The sequence below is a fragment of the Eremothecium cymbalariae genome, chromosome 1, assembly GCF_000235365.1.
Source record: "Eremothecium cymbalariae DBVPG#7215 chromosome 1, complete sequence".
Classification (NCBI taxonomy): domain Eukaryota; kingdom Fungi; phylum Ascomycota; class Saccharomycetes; order Saccharomycetales; family Saccharomycetaceae; genus Eremothecium; species Eremothecium cymbalariae.
In genome coordinates, this window is record NC_016449.1 from 238,016 (window position 1) to 255,340 (window position 17,325).

The following is a 17,325-nucleotide window of genomic DNA, read 5'->3' on the forward strand; positions in this document are numbered from 1 at the left end:
TTATAATATGTATATTTCTCTATACCTAAACGCGAATTTAATTCTCATTTCATTAAGTTTTCTCCAGTTCAATGTAGAAAAAATATATATATATAAGAAGCGAACGACCACATATTAGACTCAGAATCTTCGAGTGAAGATTCTGAGTCTTGTAGTAATTCAGCAGAAAAAAAAAGTGAAAATGTTATGTGGTCGTTTTTCAAGGATTGAAGATGTTTTTAGTTCCCTGTAAAGTTCGTTACTCCGGCCCCACCGCCGAATTCCAATCCCTCAACCATATCAGAGGCAGGAAGATTGTTGGTAAAGATATTTTATCCAAATTCCCCGATTCCAAGGCTTATTTGGCCCGCCCCGACAAGGTGGCAACCCTCGACGCAATCCTCAATTGTGAACGTGATGGCAACCACCAAAGACTCCTTTCTGAGTTCCACAGGTTTGACGAATATTTAGACCTAAATGATGCCATCCATGGTACTACATAATTATACAATCACTAACTGCTAATCCATACATTACCCTTTCAACATCCTTTCTTACACGTGACCAATCAGCTCTTCTTTGAACGAATTCATATATCTCTTCCTGTGTAAATATTCCTTGAAACTTCCCAACATCACATATCATTTTTCCTAGTTCTTTAGAATCTTTATTAGATACCAAAAATATTTGACCTACAGTTTTCAAACCGGCAAACAAAGGAATAATCTGTTTCTGTTTCAACTTGTTCGCGATAAAATCATAATAATAGTTTAAATCACAAATCAAAAATATTGCCCCATCGGTAGATATTATATTTTTTTTGATATTCTTAACAACCTCGTTAAAAAACCTCTCGCCCACCTCCTGCTGAAAAACATCTATCGTCCCTTTGTCTGTTGCGCCAGTCAAAAGGAAAAAATGGTTGGAAAGCAATTCGACAATCATTGTGGCACATTTTGAAGGTTTAATTTCGCGGTTCTTAACTGTAGAAGGGTCTGGATTAAAGTCCTCCGGCAATTGATTGGAGTTGAATACAAACAAAATCTCGTCCATTAATTTATTAATACCAATATTCAACCCTTCCGCAACAAAATCATCTAACATCATCTCAAAATTCTTTTTTGTCTGAATTAATTCATTTAAAAAATCTTTATTTTTATCAACTATTTTTTTGGCAATTAGCTTGTCCCGGAAAAATATTGAAATCATCTGAAGGATGATGTCGCCGATGTTAATAAGCTCAATGAACTTGATCAAGGGGTCGGTGGGCGCTGCCGCGGCAGCGGCAGCGCCCGACGTCAACCGGTTTATGTCTTGAGGATTATAATTCTGTAAAACATGCACGGCCTTCTCAAACCCAGGTTTGATGTGTCTGACACTCATTTCCTGGATGAGCAGTTTGAACACCCTCTGGCAAGCGGCCTTTAGACAAGGCGCCAAGTCCTCGACCTTGGCCGCAGGCGCCTTGGCGGGCAAGCGCCTCATCGCGGACAACTTGCAAATATCGGCGATGATCGTCTCCGACCTCTGAATCGCCTTGTAACACAAATCCACAGACACCAACGACTGCAAGTTTTTCAAATTGTCATTTAACTTATTGAAGTCATACATGAGCTTCAACTCTTCCTCCGCGGTCGCGGAGGAACCTATGCCATTTGTATTTTTTTTCTGGAGGATCCTGGTGAAAGACGACAAGAAGTTATTCTTCTCATTCATCAACTCCGTGCCACCAATTTTATTGCGCAAGGTCTCGTAAATCTGTCCATTGCGCTCCTCCTGCTTCTTAGCAGTCTCCTCGTTGTAGTGTGTGAACTCATCAGCTAACTGCGTCTTGAAGACCTCCTCTATTTTCAGCAAGTACTCGTCCACAATAAGAGGCTGCAAAAGAACATGAATGTTCTCGATGACTATGTCGACAAAGTTGGGTCCCCCGTTTATACTGTCCCTCAATTCGCTCCGAAAAACATCCACCAAAATACCATACACGTCCGGCAAATACTCAACAGTATACTTCCTCGGCGCACTAAAGTTCCATGTACCATACTCAGAGCGCATCTGAGGGAAATTACTGACAAACTCACCCTCCAACCGCTCAGCTATGAACGGTACCACTACTTCCTCAAAAAAGGACTCGCAGTAAGGAACCATCACCGACAAGTTATCCGCAAACATCACATCAACAACCTCGATCTTCTCGTTCAAAAAGGAACAGAACGATTTAAAAATCGTTCTCACAGACTCCTGGTCCAACTGGCACTCGTCCAAGTCAAATATCCCAGTATATCGAACCAAGCTCGACTCAGTATACTCAATCTTTTTCTTAACGTACTCAACAAGCGTCGCCTGCTCCCCAAGAGCAACATAGGCATCCACTATCTTGACACCTGACTTGTAGTCCCTCTCATCGAATATACCGCCTAACTCAACAAGCAATTCTTCCAAAAAGCGCTCCTGAAGCTCCTCTAAATGCTCCTCAACCTGAACATACAATTCGTACGAACACCTGTTACACCTATTGAACCTACGGATTTGACGCAACAATTCCACCCTCGTAACAGGATCCTCACACCCTGCGGCCGCTGCAAACACTCCGTCCAAATCGCCTTCGTACAACTTCATTATAAAAGACCAAAAACACCTGTGAAACTTCTTATACACCTCTTTCGCATTAAACTTCTGGAACCCTTTTATTCTATCAAAAATGGTCAATGCATCACACTCTTCCACACCAGAATCCATCTCATCAACCACCGCATCACTCTCCACCAACCCCATAGAAACCAATTTCATATCCCAATACTCCAAATCACTATACCCTTGCAGATAGTCATCGTACAACGACTTATTCAACCGCTGGAAACACAAATAGTCCCGAGGAGTCAAACTACGTGCAACCAACGTCACAATATTCGTTACCTGAAATAAATCATCAATAGTTATAGTCATTATTATTCTCCTGCCAGAAACAAAAAATAGCAATTATATTATATATCCTTTAGTGTTTGTACCTGGCTCACCAAGCCACCTTTCCACTTTTTAACCTTTCCCTTACTAATTTGTGAACTTAAAAAGGAATCTCTAGCCAAAGGAAATTTTCAATCTCATTCACATAAAAAACGTTCTAAAACTAACACTATAAAAAAACAACTATGCTCCAACTACTAAATTGCAAGTTTCGTAGAGATACGACTACGTGATGATAACATTCGAGGATATCAAAGCTGTTCCACTGCCGCCAAACATACTTGTTCCTGAAGATGAAAATATCAAAAATTCAATTTTGCAAACGGTACTAAAGCTGGCCAACAATCAAAACGTCCTGTCGCAGGAGCAGCCAACCAAAAAGAACGACATCCCGTACGCCAACCCAAACGATAAATATCACGACTACTACATGTATTACATGAAACGCTTCCCAAAGGCATCTGACAATGATAACAAAGAATACGCAGCTAAAAAGAAAAAGAACCCACAAACGCCAGCTGAACCGTACCCGTTTGTTTTTAGTACATACAACGAGCGCATACCGCCACGAGACCTAGAAATAATAAAAACTACCGCAGTATTCTGCATCATCAACGAGGACATAGATTACATCTCTAAACTGCAGACATTGTACAAAGATGACCCTACATTCCAGTTCCTGGACCCATCGCATTCGTTATATCAGGTGTTCACAAGCTTCATAAATCAATACAAACAATTAACCGCGGGGGAGTACGGTCTGCTATGCGCTCTTGGTGATGACCACATACACACGATCATGAAAAGGGCATTCGAAAGATCCAGATACAAAGAATTCACAGAGACCATGAAAGAACAACAACAATATGCGTTCGAAAAGATGAAGATAAAATTCGCAGCATTCGAATGGCACGACTACAACCTGGTGGGAAGCTTCACAATTGACGAACAGGATTTGGAAAAAGAGCTCCAACCCGCTTTAGACTTCGACAAGATGTACTCATCATCCCTAACAAAAGAATTCAAAGACATATTTACCGACATGACGCCAAAAACAACCAGTAAAGGAGCATCTGAACCGGTAAATAAGGAATTGAAGCCCAGAAAGAAAAGACAGATAAAAATTAAGCCTGCAGGGGAAATGAGGATCAACAGAAACACCGAATCGACTCACAACACCACCAAAAAAATAGAATGTCCAATCACACATAAGTTAATACACGAAGACAAGCTGGAAAGACATTTGCAAATTTTATTAACAGACCCAAACTACAAAGAAGAAAGGGAACAATACAAAGCGAAATACAACCTAACGAATATCACATCCCAAGGGGTATACGAAAACATCAAAAGAGTTCTCGATAAAAACTCACAAAATGACGAACAGGCAAGAAAAAAGCAGAAGTCAAAATAGCTTCTCAATCAAAACCAGAAATTACAATAAAAACTAATTTAATGAATTGCCGAAAATCCCCCTTAAGAAAATGACTTTCAACAACTATGCTTGGCCTATTGTCTAAATTTCCAAATACGTTATACATTAAGTTACCAACGTTAACCACGAAAAAGCGCGTAAATACCACTTCCTCCCAAATCTCTAATTACAAAGGTAAACATCAACCAAACGACAAACAACCTCAACTTCCACATATAGAAATAGTCAATTACCTAAAATCTTTACCTACTAAAAAGACATGTTGAAACCTGGAAAACGAGACACCTCTAATTTCACTCCTACAATGATGCATATATAAAGATAACACCGCCATTGCCCAATTAAACAAAAGATAATCTCATTATCCGACTCCTCGACTTGTATATTACAGACATTCTCTGATATATTCATCACTTTCTTACTATATCCATAATAGGTATGAGCAATAATTAGATTACCTTCAAATAATCTTAATACACTCTCAATCTACAAAAAATAACGCCAAAAATTTCTTAGCCGTTTTTGTTACTCAAACGGTTTTACTTACAACATTATGATCACTTTGGTTTATCTTTGAACTTATTTTTTCGCTTGTCAAACATATTTTATCTTTTTACAAACATATTTTCCCCTTTCTTCAAACAGATTTTATAAGTTGGGAAACCGATCCGATCGCGAACTTACAAAACAAGTTCGGATGAAATCTGAAGCCATTCCTGCAAAAGATAAAAACAGTTGCCAGAACAATCTACACAAAACGCAACATCACCAAGTCTTTCACTACTTCTCTACAAAATTACACATATTTGATTCAAAAGATACTTTCACGATCTAAACTTACAACAGATTCTACTACCTGAACAAAAGACAAATATTACCTATAAGACATAAAACGACAATAAATGTTAGCAATACAAATAGATTACTCTTGAACCATATAAACCACTAAGTAATAAATGTTTCGAATATAAACCACATGGTAATACAACATGGTTAGATGCTTATTTAACGGCCAAACACATCCAATAGAAGTCACATGATATATAACACCCACGCATCTTGTGCGAAAAAATTTTCTTTCAAACATCGTTCTTAAAAAAAAAGAAAATGGCAGAGATGTTATCCAATAAAGTATCAATGAGAGAAAGGTTACTACTCATCAGAGTTGTTTAACTAAAAGGGTCAAGCGTTCCAGAGGAAGGAGAAGTCTTAGAGGACGAAGTAGAAGCAGAAGAAGAAGAAGAAGAAGAAGACGAAAAAGATATGTCTCAGAAAGCTTGTTATGTTTGCGGAAAGTTAGGTCATTTGGCTGATAACTGTGACTCTGAGCGGTTATGTTACAACTGCAATCAACCAGGTCATATTCAATCAGAATGTACCTTACCCAGATCCGCTGAACATAAGCAGTGTTACAACTGTGGCGAAACTGGCCACGTGAGAGGTGAGTGCAACATCCAAAAATGTTTCAACTGTAACCAAGCTGGTCATATTTCCAAAGACTGTCCTGAACCAAGAAGAAGCAGGTTCAGTACCAGCAGAGCTTCCTTCTCGACCAAATCATCTAAGGTTTCGTGTTACAGATGCGGTGGGCCAAACCATATGGCAAAGGACTGCTTGCAAGATGAGACCAAGTGTTACTCTTGCGGCAAATCAGGTCATATTTCCAGGGACTGTCCAAGTGGTCCATCTGAGAAAACCTGTTACAACTGCAATGAACCTGGGCATATCTCCAGAGACTGCCCAGTTCACTAAGCCGGTTCATGCTGAAAATGCGTGATAGGTAACGTTTTTTTTTTAGAATCTACATTAAGATAGTTTTAAATAATTTCGGATATCCAACATTACTTAAAAATCATGTTAAATTGAAATTTAAAATAACGACTATGTTAACTATGTTCTATGACAAATATCCATTAAGGTGATTTTTGTTTATTTAGCTCCTATATAGAGCATCTGCTAATTTAATAATCCTACTAGAATTGGAGACATCATGAACTCTAAAAATATCCACGCCGTATCCAACGCATGATGCAGCTACAGCTCCAATAACCACATCACGTTTTTCTGCATCTGATTCTTGGATAATGGTACCTATAAACTTTTTACGAGATGGTCCAAGTAAGACGGGCAAATTAGAGAAACTAACAAACCGATTATCTTTCACACAACTGTAGTTTTTCAAAACAGGTATATGTTTTATAATCTCCACATTCTGTTTACCAGTCTTTCCAAATCCGATACCGGGATCCAAGATGATTTGCCAACGTTTAACTCCTGCTGTCATAGCCTTCAGAAAACTTTCTGCAATTTCCCTGGCTACATTCCTCACCAATTCTGTTCCGACCAAAGAATCGCGTCTTCCACAAATAAACTCCTCAACTGCAATAGAAGAGACCTCATCGCCGTATTCTACCATATTCATCATGTTCGAAATGTCTCCCCGAATGTGAGATAGAACATATGCGATATTAGGATTGGCTGCAATAACTTTAAACATGTTCGCGTCTAACCGTCCTCCAGATATGTCATTCACCATATCAACACCAGCTTCAATAGCCGCTTTCGCAACCTCAGAACGATAAGTGTCAACCGATAGCACGATTCTATCCTGCGGAAGCTCACTACATTCCCTGATATTTCTAATAACAGGTATGACACGAGTTAGCTCCTCTTGTAAATCTATTTGCAGAGCGCCGGGTCTGGTTGAACAACCACCAACATCTATAATAACAAATTTCTGGAAGGTGAGTGCCTCTTCAACCATCTTTTTAACTTTATCAACATGGTACTTAACATTACGATAATCAGATGAACCATCCGAAAACGAATCTGGAGTAACATTTAATATTCCCATTATTTGGGTATTCGATGTAGTCTGTCGAATCAACGTCCCAGTAATAGCATCACGTTCATATGCAGTTTCAAAAGTTAAAAATCGGCAATCAGTAATACTTTTGAAGTTCGCTTGAGGGAGTGGTACTAATTTTTGCAATAACTGCTCATTATTACCGGTCTCATACAATTCCTTTAACCTATCATGCAAGAACTCTCCGGTTATAGGATGTACTTCACTAAAAGCAACAAGTTCACACAATGGCTCTAGAACAAACGTTCTTTCCAGCATTCTACTGTGAGGAATAACCAATTCATCAGAATTCCAAAGCACATGTTGCCCATCAGATTTTTTCATCATAACTATATCCAAATCAATGCATCTAGGCCCATTCTCAATAAGTTTAACTCTTTTCATATCTTCATACTCAATCCGTTTGCATAGCTTTAGCAATTCCAAGGGGTCATGCTGTGTTCGAATCTCAATGACACCATTAAAAAACCTCTTCTGATCTTCAAAATACATAGGCTTAGTCTCAAATAAAGACGATACTTGAATAACATCCACCTTTATGTCATCTTTTAACAAATTAATGCACTCTACTATGTTCTTAAACCTATCTCCAGAATTTGAACCAACAGCTAACATCGCAGTGTAACATTCAGTTTCACCAATCCGTTGTTCTTGCATAATCGGAAGATTACCCCCAAAATTAAACTTTACCTTATTAACTTGAGCCCCTTTCCCACACAGATCATTCAGCGATCTAATACAGCTCACACCAACACCTTGCGTTTCCATTAGAGCATTCAATTTCAAAACTTTAATTTTAACCTCCACGGACTTATTAGCCTGAAAATAGTCATCAGAAGTAACAACCCGTGCCACTTCCTCTACCAAAGCTTCCACAGTCTTGAATTCAGCATTCTCTACAGAACTAATAACATTATCAATAATACTCTTGATAGACAGCATCTTATAGCCCTTGAGCAGTGAGAACGAAATATTAAAGTTGACAAACTGTTTTGTAAGCCTTTCGAAATTAAAAATACCTACTAGGGTCAACAACTTCAAGTCTGATATAACGATGATATCATCCACGTGCGGATTACTAGACACAATAACGTCCACACTACCACATCTTATATGACTTGTTGGACAATTAACCTCTAATTCTAATGCTTCAATACCTTCATACTTGCTGATTGAATAATCTACCACTGATTTACCCAACTCCCGTAAAGATAGATGATCCCTAGTGGTAACAAACTCGGTAATATCACTAGATATCTTAGCATAATCCAAAGAATACTTCAGATCATCAGTTGCACTACTTTCACGAAAATCTGTGACCATCTTCATACTCATAAGCAACTTCTGAGGAGTAACTCTATTCCACCGGTCTGGTCCTACCAATGCATTCAAAGATAGCTTATGGATATAAACGGCATCCCTAAGCTCACCAACACGCCTCATGCTGCTAAAGAGCCTACCTTTCGATAGTAAAAACCTATTAATGAATACTTTAGAACACAATTTGGAAATTTATAGCCTAATGATAATGCACATATTAAAATGAAACCTTAAATACTTTAACACTTACTCACAGAGTCAAATATTGACACATCTTAAAAAATTTTTCAAATATTGTTTGGCCAAATAAAATATAATCATAATGATTACAAAAATCCATATTCAACAGAGGCATAACAGTTATACTGATGTTCCAGGAGCTCCGAAGACGTTTTAAAGAGTAAAACATGTAGTAAAAACTTTGAACTGAACAATAACTTGTCCTGTGCTTTCCCGGAAAAGTATGCTGCAGTTTATCAAGAGTAATTTTAAACTTTATCCGATCAATAACAGCAACTCAACCGTAGCTAGAAACAGGATATTATACTTATAAGCGATACATTATTATCTTCTGACTAGACCCTTTGTATATTTACTTTTTCTATGCTGCATCCGGTATTCAATACTTTCCCGGGTTATACGTATACATAATAGCCTGATCGGCATCATCTGCTCTTGCCACTACAACGAACTAGAGATCTACTAAAAACACTGGTAAGATGTTAAGATCCTTGGTCAAAATACCCAATACTAGGTTCTTAGCGACTGCTTCGAAATCTGTAGAAACAACTGATGTACTTATTGTTGGTGGCGGACCAGCTGGTCTAAGTTTGGCTGCAGCCATTAAAACATCACCACATTTATCCCATCTTTCTACAACTTTAATTGAAGCGGGAAGTTTAACTAAAATCAGGGACTTCTACGACAATCCCCCGCAAAACTACCAGAATCGTATCATTAGTCTGACAAACCAAGCTAAGGTATTCCTAGAAAACAAACTTGCTATTGAGTTTTTGAAAGACCGAATCCAACCGTTTGATGGATTGTATGTTACCGATGGATGTTCAAAAGGGACTATGGAGATGGAAAGAGAAAATATGGGTTACATGGTGGAAATTCACCATATACAAAGTGCGATTCTCAAAAGAATAAAAGAAGTCTCTCCTGCAGGCCTGGACATTCTTGATAGTACAAAAGTAACAAATATTGAATACAGTGTCCCAGGAGATCTTTTGTCTTGGCCATTGGTAACGTTAGACAACGGTAAATATATTAGGACAAGGCTGTTAGTCGGTGCGGATGGAAAAAACTCCCCTGTTAAGAATTTCTCTGGCTTGAAATCTCGTGGATGGTCATATAACAGTTGGGGTATAGTCGCTAACTTAAAGTTGGTATATCCTCCTTTCAAACTAAGGGGTTGGCAAAGATTCCTGAAAACAGGCCCAATTGCTTTGTTACCTATGCCAAATGACGATGCCTTCCTGACGTGGAGTACTACGGAACCGTTATCCCGTCTGTTGTTGTCAATTGACCCTAAAGCAACTGCAGCATTAATTAATGCATCATTCGTACTTGAGGAGGTAGATTTGAAGTATTACTACCAAGAATTGGAACAAGGTACAATAACCACCGAGGAATTGATCCGCGACATTGAGTTTAGAATACAACAAGTTTTCGACCAATTAGCAGACGAAAGTGAGATCGACAGATGCTACCCTCCTAAAGTTGCAGATGTAGTTGGGCCTTCTAGAGGTAGATTCCCACTGTCCTTGGCCCACGTAGACACCTACATTGCAGAAAGAATCGCCCTAATTGGCGATGCAGCTCACACTATACACCCTCTAGCTGGCCAAGGATTAAACATGGGTCAAGCTGATTGCGAATCTTTAGTAAAGTCCTTGGAAACAGCAACCCAACGGGGATTAGATATTGGTTCAAAACTGGCACTAGAGCCCTACTGGTCTGAACGCTATCCATTAAATAGCGCTTTAATAGGCGGCGTTGACAAGCTCCAAAAGCTATACTCTACCGACTTCAAACCAATTGTAGCTGTTAGAAGTTTCGGCATGAATCTAGTTAATCAAATGGGTCCTCTTAAAGAATTCATCATGGATCAGATTAGCGGTATCTCTAAGTAAGAAGAATCACGCAGTACGTTTGATTTTTCATCCACTTTTTATATCATCAAACGCTCTATTTGATCACGGTCTTTAATATTAACAAATATAGGTAAACTCTTCAGAAAGACAGAGGGGATCTACCAAGAACCACAATCGCTATGAGTGTAGTAATCGAAACAACAGTCGATAACCTGGTCATAGATTTAGACTTTGAAAATTATACCATCGAATGCTATAACTTTGTAAAGTTGTGTAGGAGTGGATTCTATAACTACCAATGCTTTCACGACCTACGTAAGAACATCTCAATTGAATTTGGTGATCCTCTATTTGCGTTTAACGATAGAGAAGACATAAGAGTCCATAATACCTCTGTAGAAGGTATTATTGACAAGGACAACATAACCCCTCGTCTAATAAAAAGTACAACTACAAGACGAGACATGGAAGGATCCCTAGGCGATATAGGGTTCATTCTAAAATCGTCAGATACCCCCCTTATCGGTTCCCAGATACTAATATCCCTATCAGAGCTACCTCATCTATACAAAAACACTATAATGTTCGGCAAACTCATCGATACCACTAATGCCAACACACTGGCGGCCATCAATAATTGTGCTTCAGACAACAACCTACGCCCAACCGTGGACATAAGGATTAAAAAAATACATATCCTACACGACCCCTTCCCCAATAGACAACCTATCCCCCAATTATACCCCCCACTCCCAATAAACGACATTCGTCTACCTCTACCGGCTAACGACATTCCTGATGGATCTCCGATAGATACATACAAAAGAGAGATCATAAGAAAGGAATTAACATTGGAGATCATAGGCGACATTTACAAAGCCGGCATTAAACCTGCAGAAAACGTTCTATTCATTTGTAAACTTAACCCACTTACCAAGGCTGAGCATATTGCTACAATTTTTGAAAGATTTGGTGATGTTTTGTCCGTAGAGATAGTTCGAGACAAAAAGACTGGTAATTCTTTAGGATACGGATTTATCGAATTTGAAACTAAAGAAGCTTGCGAACAAGCATATTCAAAAATGGATAACACACTCATCGACGATCGTCGAATCCATGTAGATTTTAGCCAGAGCATCGCAAAGGCATTCTAATGATGCTACAACTATATAATACTAGCAAATCATCGAGTGCTGCATGATTTTCACAAATATTTTCGCTTTGCTGTTTAATATTCGGACAATGGGACCCTGTTAATGTTTAAATGCTCCCACAAGATCTTAAACCGCTTTGTCATGAACAGTTAACAAGTAAAGAAGGCGCGAATGGCAAGATGGCGGCTGCATTAGAGTACATTGGGTATTTCAGTCCAATTTCAGCTTATTTATCGTTCCATAAGCATGCTATTACTACAATCAAATCTTTTTGGTCCGTTCAGGACGAACAGGAGATATTGTATAATGGTAGTTACGATGGCGCACTTTCGCAGCCGAATGAACAAGAGCTAATTCTTGATTCATTTCCTCCTTTAAAGGATTATACTGCACCCAAATATCCGATAGTTTTATGCCATGGGCTTTCGGGGTTCGATAAACTCATTTTAATTCCGTCTATAAGACAGCTACTCGGATTGCTGCAAATAACGGTTAAGGAACAGAACAGTGACACGTTTATGCAGGAGGCAACTAATGACTCGGGTCTTTTGGCGTTGGATTACTGGGTGGGGGTTCAAAAGTTTTTGGAGTCAAAAGGGTGCACGGTGATAACGGCCAAGGTTCCAAGTTTTGGGAGCATTGAGGAGAGGGCGGCTGTTCTTAACGACTTCATCGAAAAGGGTGTGGAGAAACTTGTAGAAAAGGGGGATACCGGGAACAACAACGATCGAATGACCGCTGATAAGAAGGTTAAGGTTAATCTTATTGCGCATTCTATGGGTGGATTGGATTGTAGGTATTTGATATCGAAAAAGGCTAACAAGGGGTACCAAGTGATGAGTTTAACGACAATCAATACGCCACACCATGGTTCCGAGATGGCAGACTTTGTAGTTGAAAAGTTTGATTTATTGAAACAAACTGCAAAATTGGATGAACTTCCTTTGTTCTTACCGCCAGCATTTTATCAATTAACAACTTACCACATGAAATATTTCAATTCTATGACGTCTAATGACCCTAACGTCTCTTATTTTAGCTACGGATCTTACTTCTATCCAAAATGGTATAATGTATTCTACCCAAGTTGGAATGTTATACTTAATCGTTCTAATGGTGAACCAAACGACGGGCTCGTCACTGTTAAAAGTGCCAAATGGGGGCAATATATGGGAGCACTAAAGAATATAGACCACTTGGACATAATAAACTGGAGGAACAAATTGCAGTTGGAATCTCTTACAAGTTTGGATAAAACTTATAAAAGGAAGGCAGTTTCCACATCGAAGCTCGATGTATTGGAATTCTACCTAGCTATAACGGATATGCTAACACGCAAAGGTTTGTAATGATATATAATATTTTAGATATCTATTTATATGGGGTTCAAAATATCTAGCTTTCATTGTATTAAGGATAATGTTACGTCTTAGGTCTTCTCTGAACATTTATATATACATATACTTGCATAGAGGCAAAGCTTATTATTGCGTCTATCCGTTGTCTACGAAGTCGAATCACAAGACGAGCGAGACATTAGTTCAAGAATTAGTAAAAGCAACTTACTTCGACAACACAAGCATCGATAAACCAATCAAAAAATATAAGGTCCTAAAATGAATGGAATTAATGGGAAAGAACAAGATGTTAAGTTTTTGAAGATAATAGCTGTTTCACTCAAAGAGGCAGCCCTTGATTCGCCTAGTTTTAGGGCGAATGTTAACTATTTCCATATGCAGATTGAAAACATTGAAAATTGGGTTAATAATACTACAGAATTTACCAAGGTTAAATACCAGGATTCGTTATCTGAGTTTAAACACATTAGTCTTTCTCTACTCGAATACGCTATCCCTCCTACACAATATTTAAACTCTCCAATTATCGAAGATCAATGGCATACACCTTTGTTACTGAATGCTTGTAAAAAGGGGTTGGAAGAGATACATAGAAAATTACTTCAAATTTTGCAGCTCAATCCAGATTCATATCTCTCAGTTTTATTGGAAATAATGACTGTAGCAGTTGATCCCTATAAAGCATGTCGTAAAAATTTTGAATACTACCAAGCTAAATATGATAAAGTGCTCATAGAATATCAAAGTATTAAGCGGTCTGATAATTTGGACCCATTGGTAATTAAGGAAGATGCATTTCAGTTATTTGAATGTCGTAAATGCTATTTAGAGGCAGCATTAGATCTAATATTAGCGATTTCAGACTGCAAGATGAAACTAGACTCTTTGTTCTTCCAGCTAACTGAATGCTTAAGACCGCCAAATCAGGATGAATTCGCAAAAGTTAAGACTGAATATATCAATGAATGGAGAATAAAATATAGTTACAATGCAAAATGGCACCAAGAACGTCTAAAGATATATAAGATGTTCCTTCCGGAGATAGAAAAGACTAAACAACATATCAAAATCTTCGCTTCGGAACAACTGAAGCCAACAATGAATATAGATGATTACAATATAGGGAAAATAGCTGCGAAGTCATTTCTTCCGCCTTTATCTACTACTGATATCTCTGAGAAAAGTGGATGGTTATTTATAAAAACTACAGTAAGCACCCCTCCCAGAACGATTTGGATTAAGCGATGGTTTTTTGTTAAGAGTTTTATATTTGGAATGCATCTTCTATGCCCAGCAAAAACTTCAGTAGAAGAAACAGACAAATTTGGCATTTTATTGGTCGAACCTTCTCATGCTTTCAATGAGGAGCGGAAATTTTGTTTCAAGGTTACTATCCATAATAATTCATATGGAAAAAATGTGGAGGCTAATAACGAAAAGATATCAATAATATTACAGGCTGATAATTCGAGAGATTTCGAAGAATGGTTAGCTGCCCTATATATATCGAGAAAGAAAGTTTTATCTCTAGATGGAAACAATCCTGACTATTTGCGAGCTTCTAGGAGATATCCGCCAACTTTTATTGAATTCGCATGCAGTTCTAAAACAAAAGTTGATGAACAGCTAACAACTATTTCCTCTCTGGACTCAAAATCTTTGGTGCAATTGATTCATGCAACATATGCTGATAATGACTTTGGTATTTTTAATGAACCATATGTTCGAGCGCCAATCACCACATCTCTAACAAAATTAGCTGTTACAGCTAACGCATTTATTGAGCAAGATGGGGTTCCAAATGCAATAACATCAAACTTTTGGGGTAGTGTAAATTGGAATGATCACTTTATAGTTTCTAAACTTGGTTTTAGAACTAGCGACAAGGAAGAAAGTGCCTTGTATAGTACGCCCTCAACATCTCCAATATGGGAACCTGCTGTATTTCCGGATTACTACCCCGAGCAATTAAGAAATGAAACTATCGCATTCAGAAGTATATTCTCTAAAAACTTATCTTCCAGGCCTCAATATCATAATCTGGTTCTTGATTCTATCTCTTGTATATGGTCTCCAAATGAAAAACAAGAGTTTTGGGGGGTTGCTTACATCACGATGGATTATATATATTTTTACATGAACATCGCGGACTTTGTGTGTCTATTTAAAAGAAGCTTTGACAAAATGGCTTCAGTTGAACTTATAAAAACAAAACCAAGCAGTAATACTGATGAAGGTATAATAAAAATGTATTTCATGAATGATGCTCCGATTAAAATTAAAATTTACTTCACTAAAGCAACAACAGTTGTAAAAAAACTGCAATTGATACTTGATAATAATGTCGCGGCAAATCCGCTATCTCTCCATGGCGTTCTAGATCAGTTACAACAAGTTCAGGAAAAGGATTCTAATGACTTCAATTTGGACTTATCAAACATAATTTCACAGAAATCTTCACAAAATTTGCCAAAAGAATTATTCCACTATCTTTCAATTGATTCTAGTGACTTATTGCAACGTTGGAAAAAGCTTCAGCTAGAGTATACTTCTGTATATCATATTAATTTTGATATACCAGCCAAAGGTCTGATGCATCTTTTATTCGGCGACAGATCAATGGCCTTCCCCACAATATTCTTACTGTCTAAAGGCAACAAGAACAAACACATAATATCTCCATGGGTAACATCTAACAACGATGATGACACCTCACTACGCCGTGTGGTTTCCTTCAAGTTGGATATACCAAAAAGGTTTATATCTCTATCGAAATCTAATGGAGGAGCTACCGTTGAATCATCTACTTACTTCACGACGACTCAAAGAATTGTCAAAGTATGTGATGAGCTGTATTATGAAGTAAGTCAAGAGTCCTGCATACTATACATTCCTTTCACAAAGCCATTCAAATTATACGTTAAATTTGTGATAATGGATCAAAATATTACACATTCAGAGATAGGAACATTAAGCAGTAAAAAACCAACCAAATCGGTTCTTCATATATATTACCAGCTACGGTTTTTGGACAGCAAAACAAACAAACCTGTCACCAATCTAAACTGCATTGATTATTTTGTAAGTAACGTTACAATGCAGTTTTGTCAACTTGAGTCACTGCACATAAAACAAACATTATCCTCATATGTAGAGTCATTAGGGACTCATGGAAAAGTCATAAAGGCAATAAGAACATGTGGGTATATTGGAATAAGAAATTCATCAAATAACTCCAACAGTGATAACAGCAAAATCGATGAATCTATCGTCAAATTTTCGAAAACTTTCCTGCTAAAATTAATATTCAACTCTTTATTACGAAGCACAGTGAAATACCTGTTCTCCATTATACGAATACTATTTCAGGCAAGTCGCAACTTGCTTAAGAACATCCTACTCATTAATCGAATCGTGATTTTTGCATTAATACTATCTTCACTTGCTAATATTTATTTATTTTCAAGAGTTGCAGTGCCGTATTCGCAAAAAGCAGAAACATCTTTCGATCAATGTCCTTCTAGCGATTGTACACTAAGTGAAAGGACCATATCCATGAATGAACTAGACTTGTTGTCGAGTTCATTGATCAATGAGAAGTCTGAATGCTTCAAAAACTTCATGTCCTCATCTGATTATGCGAACACCAAATGGAGGGTTTCAAAGCATCGGCTAGATGTAACGAGAAATCAAATTTTAGTCGACTTGAAGGTTTTGAGTAGCCTAGAAAAGCAGCTTGTCAGCCAAAATTATCAAGAATTTCTTTTAAAGGAACTCCATCAATGTAGCATCGTTGAAACTGAATTCAAAGACGTATGGAAAGCTGATAAAAAACTGCAGAATTATTGTAGTATATGTGAGAATGAATTGACCACCCTACACAGTGTGTTGGAAAGTATTTCCTAATAATTAATAAAGCCCTTCTTTCAAATGTTAATCAACTCTACTTACCAAAGATGAGATTTAACCCAGGGTAACCTTTTTGTTGTACATAAAATGAAAATTTACGACGGTTCTCGTTAAGTCTGCGATCATCACATCACTTTATAAACGCAAACCATTCTAAATGCAACTTTCAAAGGCTGGCATAAAAGCTTTAAAGTTTTGTGACTAAGGATAGTCATCTTTATTTTAGCTTAAAATTTGAGAT

General features: G+C 37.7%; 8 protein-coding genes across 8 annotated transcripts; 6 read left to right on the forward strand and 2 right to left on the reverse strand.

The window, feature by feature from the left end:
* Nucleotides 1-474: 474 nt before the first annotated feature.
* Ecym_1116 (uncharacterized protein) lies at nt 475-2,925 on the reverse strand (the record flags this gene model as incomplete). The annotated part of the gene is made up of 1 exon (XM_003644139.1): nt 475-2,925. One exon carries the CDS (start codon nt 2,923-2,925, stop codon nt 475-477), a length of 2,451 nt encoding a protein of 816 aa, XP_003644187.1.
* Nucleotides 2,926-3,175: 250 nt separating this feature from the next.
* Nucleotides 3,176-4,357, forward strand: PRP21 (Prp21p; the record flags this gene model as incomplete). Its single annotated transcript, XM_003644140.1, has 1 exon — nt 3,176-4,357. The coding sequence occupies one exon, from the start codon at nt 3,176-3,178 to the stop codon at nt 4,355-4,357; it is 1,182 nt and encodes a 393-aa protein (XP_003644188.1).
* Nucleotides 4,358-5,641: 1,284 nt separating this feature from the next.
* Nucleotides 5,642-6,130, forward strand: GIS2 (mRNA-binding translational activator GIS2; the record flags this gene model as incomplete). The annotated part of the gene is made up of 1 exon (XM_003644141.1): nt 5,642-6,130. One exon carries the CDS (start codon nt 5,642-5,644, stop codon nt 6,128-6,130), a length of 489 nt encoding a protein of 162 aa, XP_003644189.1.
* A 181-nt stretch (nt 6,131-6,311) lies between these two features.
* On the reverse strand, nt 6,312-8,687 carry FOL1 (trifunctional dihydropteroate synthetase/dihydrohydroxymethylpterin pyrophosphokinase/dihydroneopterin aldolase FOL1; the record flags this gene model as incomplete). Its single annotated transcript, XM_003644142.1, has 1 exon — nt 6,312-8,687. The coding sequence occupies one exon, from the start codon at nt 8,685-8,687 to the stop codon at nt 6,312-6,314; it is 2,376 nt and encodes a 791-aa protein (XP_003644190.1).
* A 596-nt stretch (nt 8,688-9,283) lies between these two features.
* On the forward strand, nt 9,284-10,702 carry COQ6 (putative N,N-dimethylaniline monooxygenase COQ6; the record flags this gene model as incomplete). The annotated part of the gene is made up of 1 exon (XM_003644143.1): nt 9,284-10,702. One exon carries the CDS (start codon nt 9,284-9,286, stop codon nt 10,700-10,702), a length of 1,419 nt encoding a protein of 472 aa, XP_003644191.1.
* A 140-nt stretch (nt 10,703-10,842) lies between these two features.
* Ecym_1121 (PPIL4 family peptidylprolyl isomerase) lies at nt 10,843-11,817 on the forward strand (the record flags this gene model as incomplete). Its single annotated transcript, XM_003644144.1, has 1 exon — nt 10,843-11,817. One exon carries the CDS (start codon nt 10,843-10,845, stop codon nt 11,815-11,817), a length of 975 nt encoding a protein of 324 aa, XP_003644192.1.
* Nucleotides 11,818-11,927: 110 nt separating this feature from the next.
* Nucleotides 11,928-13,166, forward strand: TGL2 (triglyceride lipase; the record flags this gene model as incomplete). Its single annotated transcript, XM_003644145.1, has 1 exon — nt 11,928-13,166. The coding sequence occupies one exon, from the start codon at nt 11,928-11,930 to the stop codon at nt 13,164-13,166; it is 1,239 nt and encodes a 412-aa protein (XP_003644193.1).
* Nucleotides 13,167-13,433: 267 nt separating this feature from the next.
* Nucleotides 13,434-17,081, forward strand: SIP3 (Sip3p; the record flags this gene model as incomplete). Its single annotated transcript, XM_003644146.1, has 1 exon — nt 13,434-17,081. The coding sequence occupies one exon, from the start codon at nt 13,434-13,436 to the stop codon at nt 17,079-17,081; it is 3,648 nt and encodes a 1,215-aa protein (XP_003644194.1).
* Nucleotides 17,082-17,325: the final 244 nt, after the last annotated feature.